This window comes from Rattus rattus, chromosome 1 (genome assembly GCF_011064425.1).
Source record: "Rattus rattus isolate New Zealand chromosome 1, Rrattus_CSIRO_v1, whole genome shotgun sequence".
Lineage (NCBI taxonomy): Eukaryota > Metazoa > Chordata > Mammalia > Rodentia > Muridae > Rattus > Rattus rattus.
In genome coordinates this window covers 21,613,804-21,626,282 of record NC_046154.1, presented here as the reverse complement: position 1 = coordinate 21,626,282, position 12,479 = coordinate 21,613,804, and the positions used below count along the sequence as shown (strand labels likewise).

The window sequence follows — 12,479 nt, the reverse complement described above, 5'->3', positions numbered from 1 at the left end:
TGCCGTGCCAATCTCTGGAGGACAAGTAGCTGGGATGACAGTGGGGTGACTCGTGCCCCACCAATCCCTGAAAGAATATTAGCATACTATTGTGTATATAAGGCGAGCGACTTTGCCGCTTGGCGCGGTAACATTTGAAGCTGTAACACTTGGAACTGTAACATTCTTGGAGCTGTAACACTTAGGGCTGACTGCTGCCGCCGCCGCCTCCCTGTGTCAAGAATGAAGGTGTCCTGCAGTAAAGGCTGTTGAGAAGAATCCAACCGTGTTGTGTCTTCCTTGCCGGCCGAGGTGGGCGCGACAATAAATAGGCGATATATTGTATAAAAAGATGTAAGCCTGTTACTCTCCCTTCCCCCTAATGCCTGGTTGTCACTGTTCTGCCCCCTGTCTTTATGAATCTGAACTAGCTTATACTTCAAGGTACACCGTCACAGTAGAGGAGCCAAGGCAGCAGTAGCTAGGGCGAGCTGGTCGCATCATATCCATGATCAGGAAGCATGGAGTGATGGAGGCATGTGCTACTCAGCTTCCTTTCTCCGTCTTATACAGGAAAGGAATCCTGGGAGAGCTGGAATCCTGGGAGACCTGGCCAGTTTTCCCACTTCAGTGAAGACACTCCCCCCCAGGCATGTCCCAGGCCCAATTCCCAGGAGGTCCTGTCACTAAAATGAACCATCACTCTAGGCAAGCACCGTACCACCTGGCCTACATCTCCAACTCCCCATAGTTTATTTATCCATTCATTTATCAATGCATAGTTGATTGCTTCAGACTTTCTGGACTTTCAATCTTTTTCCTTATTTTTAAAAGCTTTTAAAGCCTGGTGCCTTTAATCCAATCACTTGGGGGGGGGGACAGAGACAGGCGGATCTCTGTGAATTTGAGGCCAGCCTAGTCTACAGAGTAAGTTCCAGGACATCCAGGGCTATTAACAGAAGATCCTGTCTCAAAATAAAGGATAAACAAAGAATTTTTTTTTTTTAATTTTAGTATATGTGGGAGGTGCTACAGCATAGGTATGGAAGTCAAAGGCAATTCTCAGAGTTCAGTTCTCCCTTTCCAAAAGGGATTCCAAAGACCAAACTCAGTTCATCAAGTTTACTGATTGGGCCACCTCATTAACACAACACACACACACACACACACACACACACACACACACACACACACACACTGGTCTAGCATGCATGAGGCCCAAGATCCAATCCTCAGTATGCAATACGTAAGTAAACAAAGAATGAATGGTGCATGGTTGTTTAAAAATGTTTAAAGGGTGACTCTTCCAATTCTCTGAGGGCATTCTCAAGTGAGGCAACTAACTTATCCACTTTTCAAAAGTTAACCTCTGCCAGGTAAGGTAGCGCACGCCTATAATCCCAGGAGCCAGAGGCGCGAGGGCCACGCATTCTAGACCAGCCTAGCTGCATGGAAATACCTGTCTCAAAAAAATGAAACAGGGTTGGGGATTTAGCTCAGTGGTAGAGCACTTGCCTAGCAAGCGCAAGGCCCTAGGTTTGGGCCCCAGCTCCGAAAAAAATAAATAATACAAAGCAAAAAGTCAGCACCTCAGGGTTACTGTTGCTGTGATGAAACACCACGACCAAAAGCAACTTGGGCAGGAAAGGGTTTATTTGGCTCGCACTTGTGGAAGTGATGTGGCCCCTGTTCATCATCAAAGGAAGTCAGGACAGGAACTCACACAGGGCAGGAACCTGGAGGCAGGAGCTGATGCAGAGGCCATGAAAGGGTGCTGCTTACTGGCTTGCTTTCTCTGGCTTGCTCATCCTGCTTGCCTATAGAACCCAGGACCACCAGCCCAGGGATGGTGCTACCCACAATTGGCTGGTCCCTTTCCCCATCAATTCCCCATCAATCACTAATTAAGAAAGTACCCTACTCCAGCAGTCTGGAGCTTGTGGAAGCTCTGCCCCAAATGCTCTGTCTGAGATAAAGAATGGTTCCTAGTCTAGATTGGACTTCCTTGAAAAACCTCCATGGTCCATGCTGCCACCGCCGCCAGGAGCCATGTTGCTATATATGGCCCATGCTACAGCTAGGGGCTGTGCTGGTGTCTGTGGTCCTGTGCTGCCCCTGCAGGCCACGCTGATGCTCATAGACTGTGTTGCTATCAGAGGCCATGTTGGCATCGGTGATCTGTGTCGCCAACAGGGACTGTGTAGATGTCCGTGGTCCTTGCTGCCACCCAGGACCATGTTGCAGTCCATTTTCTGTGCTGCAGCTGGAGTGGATGTGGATGTCCATGGTCTGTGCTGCCACCAAGGGCCATGTTAGTGTCTGTGGTCCTTAATGACACCAAGGACCATGTTGATCTCCATGATCCATGCTGGGGTCACGATCCATGCGGGGACCATGGTCCATGCAGTCGCTGGAGGAACCATGCGGAAGTCCATGATCTGTGCTGCTGCTGACTCTTATGGACAAGGGAGCTTCTTCTGCAGAGGTATCAATGCTTCCGGACCCATCGTTGAAAATGAGAGACAATTGAAGGCTTCTGCAACATCCGTTCTTCCTCTCTCCCCAAAAAAAGAAACAGTCTAGACAGAAGGCTACTAAAGAGAGTCCTTTAAAATCGTGATAAAGATATTGCTGAAGCGTAGCTCTTTGTTTTTGACAGCTTCTGGTGGGGTGATGGGCAAGGACTCACTTATCTATAAGGTGCTGGCCACTGGGAGTTTGACCATGTTCTAATGAATCTATGGGCAACACAAATTGTACTTGGTGTATTGGGAGTGGGGAGAGAGAGGGAGGGTAGAACTGGGAGGAATGGGAAGTGAGTGTGGTCAGGGGTCATTTTTTGAAATTCCCAAGTAATCAATAAAAATATTTTGTTGGGGGGGGGGCTGGAGAGATGGCTCAGTGGTTGAGAGCACTGACTGCTCTTCCAGAGGTCCTGAGTTCAATTCCCAGCAACCACATGGTGTCTCACAACCATCTGTAAAGAGATCTGATGATCCGATGCCCTCCTCTGGTGTGTCTGAAGACAGCTACAGTGTACTCATATAAATAAATAAATAAATAAATAAATAAATAAATAAATAAATAAATAGTTTCTTTAACAATATTGAAAACAAGCAAGCAAATATCATACAGGCTTTCCTTTCTTTTCTTTTTTTTTTAAAGATTGATTGGTTGATTATAAGTACACTGTAGCTGTCTTCAGACACACCAGAAGAGGGCATCGGACCCCATTACAGATGGTTGTGAGCCACCATGTGGTTGCTGGGATTTGAACTCAGGACCTCTGGAAGAGCAGTCAGTGCTCTTAACCACTGAGCCAAGTCTCCAACCCCAGGCTTTTCTTTCTTACATCTCAGTTTTGTGGAGGTATTTTCTTTCTTTCCTTTTTTTATTTGTTTTTTGTTTGTTTTTCTTTTTGAAACAGGATTTCTCTGTGTAGTCTTGGCTATCCTGGAACACTCTGTAGACCAGGCTGGCCTCAAATTCAGATATCCACCTGTAGAAGCATTTTCTTAATTGAGGTCCCTTCCTCTCAGGTGATTTTAGCTAGTGTCAAGTTGACATTAAGTTATCCAGCATATTTAGCAAGCTAGTATCTAACTTTACAGATTAGGGCCACTTAACCAACATTAAGAAGTCCATCAAGAGCTGGGGAGATTGTTCTGTTTGTAAAGTACTCACTATGCAAGCACAAGAACGTGAGATTGATTCTTGTAAAAAGCTAGATGTGGTGGTGTCCTCTTGTAATCCCAGCACTGGGGAGGTGGAGATAGGAGAAACCCTGGGGTTTGCTGGTCAGCCATTCAAAACAAATCGGTGAGCACCCAAGTCCCAGTGAGAGATTCTGTCTCAAAAAAAAATAAATAAGGGGGTTGGGGATTTGGCTCAGTGGTAGAGCGCTTGCCTAGGAAGTGCAAGGTCCTGGGTTCGATTCCCCAGCCCCGAAAAAAAGAAAAATAAATAAATAAATAAATAAATAAATAAAGACAGCTACTCATACATGATATAAATAAATAAATCTTTAAAAAAAATAAATAAAGTTGATTGCTCCTGAGGAATGATAGGAATGTTCTCTGGGCCCCCCACCCAAACACAAATAATCAAAGCACAAAAATAAGCAGAAAGTCCCACCCCGTGGTCAAATGTACTTCCTGACAAGCCTGGTGACCTGGGTTGGATCCCCAAGACCACTGTGGCAGAAGGTTCTCATTCATTCATACATACACTAATAATAAATAAGCAAGTATATTCTGGGTTGTTTTTTTTTTTGCTGTTATTCTGTTTTTGTTTTTGTTTTTTTCAGACAGGGTTTCTCTGTGTAGCCCTGGCTGTCCTATATCCAGCTTCTGTAGACCAGGCTGGCCTCAAACTCAGAGATCCACCTGCCTCTGCCCCTGAGTGCTGGAATTAAAAGCATAAGCCACCACCACCTGACTAAAATATAATTTTTAAAGTAAATCGAATATGTGGGCAGCCTCTGCAGACGTACTGACAGTCCCCTGATGTGACTAGGAAAGTGCACAGTAATCTGTTTGCCTTGTCTCCACGTTATAGATAATTTTTTTTTTTTTTGCAGTCTCCCCCATGATGAGAGCAGATGGCCCACAGCATTGGCTGTTTTCTTCCAGGGGCGCCCAGAAGTGTTCGATGGGCAAGGTACTGCTGAGGCCCTACATCACTCGGCTGCCATGAGGGTGTCAGGAGATGGTACTTGCAAGGCTGCAGGCCAGAGAGCCTGACACACAGTGGGCCCTTAAGACATAGGAGAAGTTATTGTTATGCGATAGCAGGGCGGGGGGTGGGGAGCTGGTTATGAATCAGAGGAGTGGGTGGCCATGCCTCCTGTTATGGAGGGGACTGAGGCAGGGGCCTGGGGCCTTGCCCCTCTGTGCCATAATGTTGGGGGAACTAATTTTTCTTCTGAGGAGTTTCCACGGGTTCCTGGCTTCTTCTGGCACCATAGGGGCCATCTTGGCTTGGTTGTTAAGCTTTAAGCCCGTCTTGTTTGCCTTCCTCCTCCTCCTGCTGCTGCTCAGCAACTGGCTGGTCAAACAGGAGACCAGCTGGGCTCTCTCCCCACCCCAGGTGAGCAAGAGGTCGCTTAGCTCGAACTAAGGGTTATGGGACTCTCACGGCTGCACTGACAGGGTGGTGAGGAGGTTAGTGGGGCCTAAGGATGAGGGGTCAGGCTGAAGAATTTTAAGACTCTGAGCTAAGGCCTTTCTCTGTGGTCTCCTCTTGGGTGGACAAATTCCTTCACTAACTGACTGAGCTGTGAAATGGGAACCATACTAGACTCTCCCACACTGTGTTCCTTTGTGTTTCAGCAACACAGTCAACTATTTCATTGTCCCCAAGGTCTTTTTTTTTTTCTTTCTTTTTTTTTTCGGAGCTGGGGACCGAACCCAGGGCCTTGAGCTTGCTTGGCAAGCGGTTCTACCGCTGAGCTAAATCCCCAACCCCCCAGTCAACTATTTCAAATGAAAAAAAAAAACCTTTAAATTGATATACATGGGCACACACACACACACACACACACACATGTTCACACACATACATATACATATACAGAGGTTATAGTAAAAAAAAAAAAAAACTGGCTGACAGAATGTCTCCATTTCTGATGTCTACATTATTCTATTTCGTGTGTGTGTGTGTGTGTGTGTGTGTGTGTGTGTGTGTGTGTGTGTGTGTGCATGTGTATAGATGTATGTATAAGGGTTTTTTGGCTCATGGTTTTAGATGTTCTGGCTCAGGACTGGGTGAACCTGAAGTAGAAATTTCCACTTCATGGATCCATCGCTCTGACACTCTGGCAAGCGGGTTGTGGGGTAGAGAGGGTAAAACTGAGCACACATGGCCAGGACGTGAAAAGGAGCTTTGGAAAACAAACCAGGACAGGGTTCCATGAGCCCCTTTGAAGGCACGCCAGCAAGATCCCATCTCTACCAGTTCTGGAGTACACCAGGGCTGAGCCTTTGATTTAATTTATGGGCCTTTGGGGGACATTCGGGACCCTCACTGTGGCAGATATCTTATCCTGGGAAGTCTTGGAAAACAAGGACACTCAGGATGGGATGGTTCTTGGTGGCGCGTGCATAAGTATGTGTGCCCATGAGTGTGTGTGTGGGGGGTGGGGGGGACATTGATAAGCAGCTTCTCTCACTTTTACATAGGAAATGCTAGTTATCTACCCTATTTGCCATAATCTAGACTACTTCCAGATGTTGCCAGATGTTACCTGGAGAGAGGAAAATAGCTTCCTATTAAAAACAACAACAACAACAAAAAATTGGAGAGATGGTCCACCCTTTAAGAGCCCTGGTTGTTCTTGCAGAGGACCTAGGTTCAGTTCCCAGCACCCACACGGTGGCTCGAGACTGTCTGTAAGGAGATCTGATGACCTCTTCCAGCCTCTGCCTGCACTGCCTCCACATGTTGCACAGACACACATGCAGGCCAAACCACCCGTACACAGAAAATAAAGATAATTTGGGACTGGAGTGACATCTCGGTAATTAAGAGCACTTGCCGCTCTTGCAGGGGACCTGAGTTCAGTTCCCAGCACCTACATAGTAGCTCACAATTGCTTGTAACTCCAGTTGCAGGGGTCTAATGCCCTCTTCTGGTTTCCACAGACACCCATATGGTGGCTCAGCCATCTGTAATTTCTAGTTCCACAGACACAACTCACCATCTGTCTTTCCAGTTCCGGAGGATCCAATGCTCTCTCCCAATCTCCTTTGGGCATTGCATGCAGAGGCACACATACATACAGGGAAAAACAGTCATAATCATAAAGTAAATAAGTCTAGATCTAAAAATAGAAATACTTTTTAAAAATTAAAAAAGGCAACCAGAGGCTAGGGATATGCCCCAATAGGCAAAGCACTTGCTGGGCAAATGAGGGGACTGGAATTGGATATCCAGTACCCCATTAAAAGCAGGGTTGGCCTAGTGATCTGCCTGTAATCCTGTAAGAGGTAGAGACAGGATCTGCTAACCAGGCTAGTCAAAGTGGTGAGCTCTGGGTTCAGGGAGAACCCTAGCCCGGAGCCTCTCCACACACGAATACACACGTGCTCAATGCTCACACACATTCTAGCAGGAAAACACTCACATACCCCATACACACAGACGTTTGCAAAGAAAAAAGCATTAACACACTAAATACCTAGGTCAGGACTATAACAGAGGAAGTGATATTTGGGGGAAGGGAACCCCGGGGAAGAAGAGATGTGCACAGAAATGTCGATTATATTCGTGAAATTTCCTTCCTCCCTCTGCCCTCCCCTTCCCCTCTTCCCCCTCCTTTTCTTCTCCCTCCCTCCCTCTCGGCCATAGAGTTGTGTTCCAAGAACTTCATCTACTTTGCTAAATTGAGATGGGAAACATAGGAATTTGGCAGGGCATTCACCATTTTTCCCCCACAACTTTTTCCGTGGTTTACTGAGGAAGGGTCTCGTGTAGCCCAGGCTGACCCCCAACTCACTGTGTACTCAAGCAAGTTTCCATTTCCTGAGTTCTGGGATTGCAGTTGTGTGTGCACCACAACCAAATTCATGCTCGGCTGAAGTTCAAGCCCAGGACTTCAGCCACGCCAAGAAAATGGTTCAACAACTGAGCTAGAACCCAGCCTGAAATGATTTCTTAAGACCACCAGTTTGGGCTGGTAAGATGGCCCAGTGGGTAACGGCACTTGCCATCAAGACTGATAGCCTAAGTTAGAACTGACTTAAACAGACATATACTAGATAGATAGATAGATAGATAGATAGATAGATAGATAGATAGATAGATAGACAGACAGATAGACAGATAGATAGACAGATAGTTGATAGATAGATATGAAAGTGTGTAGTTTTTAAGACCAGCAGTTTGTAGCTGAATCTAAAGGGGAAAGTGTTACTATAAGCAGGGGTGGGGGCACAGGAGGAACTGTGAAGATCAAATTCTGAGTCTGTCTAGAGAGCACTGACATGCTGCATTTTGAGGTTTTGCAGATCCCGACAAAATGCTCAGAGTGAATATCGATTATAACAATTATCTCCTTCCACCATGTGGGCCCTGGGGTTGAGACTCATGTCTGACTTGGTGGCAAGAATCTTTACCCACTGAACCATCTTACCAACCGACAGGGCTGTATGCCTGCTGCAGCCAGCAGATCATGCCTATGAAACAAAGACACTGGTGGGTCTTAGAAGTTTGGGGAAGGGGGTATTGGCTGGGGGTGGTGGTGAGAGAGTGACTTTCCCTCACCGGACAACAACTCTCCCAACCATGAACTATGCCAAAGATGCTCTCCCCTTGCCGGAGGGCCCGAGGAGGATTGAAAGGATGGCCTGGAGGGCTGGGAGTGCAGCTTAGTTGGTAAAGCCTAGCACACACAAGCCCTGGGAGTCTGATTCCCAACACCAGGTAAACTAGACGTAGTATGCACGGGTAATTCCAGCACTGGAGAGGTAGAGGCAGGAGGATCAGGAGTTCAGGTCATTTTGGCTACATAGTGAGTTACAGGCTAGCCTGAGCTACAGGAGATAATGTCTCAAAGATTTTTTAATTAAAAATGTACCTGGCCCGGAGCAGTTATCCTGTGTTGGAAGGGATTACCATGACGAATGACTCTTCTCTTCTAATGGGGATCCTAGGAGGAGGCAGAAACAACCATGGCTCCAGAGGTCCATCCCAACAAGGAAGCGCTGGAGAAAATGAATGCTTGCTTGGCCCTCCAGAATAAGGTCCTTGAACGGCTGTTGCTCAGTGAGATGAAGCTGAAGGCCTTGGAAAACCAGATGTTCATCATATGGAATAAGTTAAATCGACGCCGGTGGAACAGCGGACAGCGGAACTTCTCCAGGAGGCGGCGCCGGTCAAGAAGGAACGACTCGGCGTTTTCCACCGTATCTAAATGTACTACCATTACCCCCACCGAATGTAACTGAGATGGGCTAGCCTCTGCTGATGCGATCTTGACCCAGTGTATGAGTTTGGTTTTGTTGTTGCTGCTGGGGACTTTATAAAGAACAAGAGCTTTGTTTAGTTCGCAGCACTGCAGGTCTTAGAGCATGTGATGCTGGCAGTGACACTCTGTGAGGACCTCAAAGAGGAGAGTACTATATTGTGAGTGTGCGTGTGCGTGCGAGAGAGAGAGAGAGAGAGAGAGAGAGAGAGAGAGAGAGAGAGGCAGACAGTCAGACAGACAGACATCACTTGGTGAGAAAGGAAGGAAAAGAGAGCGTGAAGTGCCTGTACTGCTTTGTAACAACCTCTCCTGCATGAGAGAGAGAGACGTAGCTCAGCGGCAGAACACTTGCCTAGGATGTACAAAGTCTCGAGTACGATCTTCACTATTTCAAAAACCAAAGAAATCAAAACGACATTCTCTGGCTCACCAGGTAAAGGTACTTCTGACCAGATTCCCCGGACAACCTGGGTTCAATTCCTAGAAGCCTTATGGTTGGGGGAGAGATCGGACTCCTGTAAGTTGTCCTCTAACCTCCACACTTCTCATGGACAGACACATGGACACACACACACACACACACACACACACACACACACACACACACACACGAACTCATAAATGAAATGAAAACAGTATATACCCTTTTCTTGAGGTCCAAAATTGTTGCCATAGTGATAAAAACACCATGATTAAAAACAACTTGGGGAGGAAAAGCTTTATTTGATTTACAAGTCACATCATCAAGGGAAGCCAGAGCAGGGACTCTAGGCAGGAATCTGCTCAAGAGCTGAAGCAGAGACCATGGAGGAACACGGCTGACTGGCTCGTGGTCAGCCATCTTTTTTTCTTCTTCTTTTGAGTCTCACTATACAGACGCAACTGTCCTGAAACTCAATCTGTAGACCAGGTAGGTTCCAAACTCTGTCTCCTGAGTGCTGGGATTAAAGGGTGTGCCCCTACATCCAGCCCTCAGCTACCATTTTATGAAGCTCGGGCCCCCATGCCCAGCGATGCTACCACCAAGAGTAACCGTGGCCCTCCTGAGTCAATTAGCAATCAAGGAAAACACCCATGGACCAATCTGGTAGAGGCAATTTTTTTTTTTTTTTTTTTTTTTTTTTTGGTTCTTTTTTTTTTTTTTTTCAGAGCTGGGGATCGAACCCAGGGCCTTGCGCTTCCTAGGCAAGCGCTCTACCACTGAGCTAAATCCCCAACCGAGGCAATTCTTTACCTGAGGTTCTCTCTCCCCAGGCAATGACAACCAAGATTAGACACTGCTCTTGCTAATTGCCTGGGTCCTGCTCCCAGCACACATACCAAACAGCTCACAACCATCTGCAACCCTGGCTCCAGAGAACCCTTTTCTGGTCTCCATGGAAACCTGCATACAGTGGGGCACACATACTCACTCAGGCACACACATAAATTTAAAAGAGAAATATTAAAATCTCATTACGGTTATTTATGTGTGTACACACCGAGGATCAAACTCGGCGCCTGCCTGAACCCGAGGACCCATCTTGCTGGCCCTGAATGGCATCTTTTTTCCCTCTTTTTAAAGACTTCATTTATTTTATGTATGTGAGTACACTGTCGCTATCTTCAGACACCAGAAGAGGGCATCAGATCTCATTACAGATGGTTGTGAGCCACCATGTGGTTGCTGGGAATTGAACTCAGGACCTCTGGAAGAGCAATCAGTGCTCCTAACCGCTGAGCCGTCTCTCCAGCCCAGGCACTTTTAAGCTTTGTGTATGGTGGTTCCTTAGTCAGGTTTCTTAACTGGTTTGTCATCAGATTTTCCTGGCAGGGGAAGATGCCACACTCTTGCTCCGGTGAGTGCCTGGTTAGAGTGAACGGATTAACAAACAATACAGCCCCCGAGGGACTGAGGGACTGTAGCCTTCCCTGGTGTCTTTGGCTAAGAATCTCAGCTAGAGACCTCACCTCAGTTCATCACACTTCTTCTATTTCGTGCTCTATATTCTTCTTGAAAAAAAAAAAAATATCGGGGTTGGGGACTTAGCTCAGTGGTAGAGCGCTTGCCTAACAAGCACAAGGCCCTGAGTTTGGTCCCCAGCTCCGATAGAAAAGAAAAAAAAAAAAAAAAATTATTGTCTTAAAGAGAATAAATCAGACCTGTGTTATGTTCCAATAGAAGCTTATCTGCCTACTAAGGGCCTGTGAATGCTGGGTTAAAAAAGTGAGAAAGCTGGGTTGGAGAGATGGTGCAGAGGATAAGAACACTGTTCTTCCAGAGGTCCTGAGTTCAATTCCCAGCAACCACCTGGTGGCTCACAACCATCTGTAATGGAATCTGATGCCCTCTTCTGGTGTGTCTGAAGACAGCGACAGTGTACTCACATACATAAAATAAATAATTCTTAAAAAAAGAAAAAAGAAGTATGTGGTGTGGCACATGCCTACGGTCCTGGCACTGGGCAGGTAACACCAGGAAGGTCAGGAGTTCCAGGCTGGCTTGAGCTACTTAGTAAGTTTGAAGCTAACCTGGGCTACATGAGCTTCTCTCTCTCTCTCTCTCTCTCTCTGTGTGTCTGTCTCTCTGTCTCTGTCTCTCTGTCTCTCTCTGTCACACACACACACACACACAGACTTGGCACACTCAGAGATAAAAGAGGTAAGGAAATGTTGAGCGACAGACAGACTGGTAGCAATTCCAAATGCAACTTCTTTTAAGGAGAACCAAACAAAGAAGAGACTGTGACTCCTCGCCACGCCGCCATCCCACCAAAACGCCTCTCTCGAGACAGTCTGAAGTGTGCTTAGGTTGCCAGCCAGTCTCCAACAGAGCCCGTGTTGGCCTGTGTGCTTTCTCCCCTGGAATCCCTCACCTTCCATAGTGTCTGCTGTTCTAATTCTCTTCCAAAGCCACCAACCAGGTCAGGGCAGCCTCACTCCAGCCAGTTCTCAACAGAAGTCACAGCTGCCTATAACACTTCCCCCAGAGGCACAGTTTGGAAGTTTGGTGATAGAGTCTGGGGATGTGGCTCAGTGGTTGGAACATATGCCTGCCATGTGTGAAGCCCAGGGTTCCAGAGAAGAGAAAGGAAAAAAAAAAAGATTGGGAGTCCAGGGAGAGACCCTCTAAAGGAATGTAGGTAGTTCTATGGGACCTGGCGAGCAGAGGAAGCTTTGAGCGAGTGTGCAAAGAGTGGGCACAGCCCTGCGTGAATGCGTATTGTAGGACAAGTCACTGTGAAGGACTGCCGTGCTTCAGGCCCACAGGAATGTCAAAGCTTCTCCTGACCCCGACCCGGTATTAGAGAGAGAGGCCAGAGGGGTGCAAAGCCTTCCCCTGGTTTGAGCGTGAATATGGACAGCGTGTGCAAAAGCTAGTGACTGCAGATTCCTCTTGCTGTTTACAGAGGCTCACAGAGACCTCCTCCCGAGGCAAGCTAACTCCTGCCCCTGTGCTACACCCTCTGGGGTTCAGGGCTGGTGTTTTGTAGAAGGTGCAGCTCCAGAGTTCACAGGGTCCCCTGACCCTCACTTTTTATGTTCCCTCAGCTCC

The 12,479-nt window shown here is 47.1% G+C and overlaps 1 protein-coding gene across 1 annotated transcript; it reads left to right on the top strand.

The window, feature by feature from the left end:
* Positions 1-4,819: 4,819 nt before the first annotated feature.
* Tex46 (testis expressed 46) lies at positions 4,820-8,955 on the top strand. The gene is made up of 2 exons (XM_032888148.1): positions 4,820-5,067; positions 8,631-8,955. Exons 1-2 carry the CDS (start codon positions 4,879-4,881, stop codon positions 8,922-8,924), a joined length of 483 nt encoding a protein of 160 aa, XP_032744039.1. The 5' UTR covers positions 4,820-4,878; the 3' UTR covers positions 8,925-8,955.
* Positions 8,956-12,479: the final 3,524 nt, after the last annotated feature.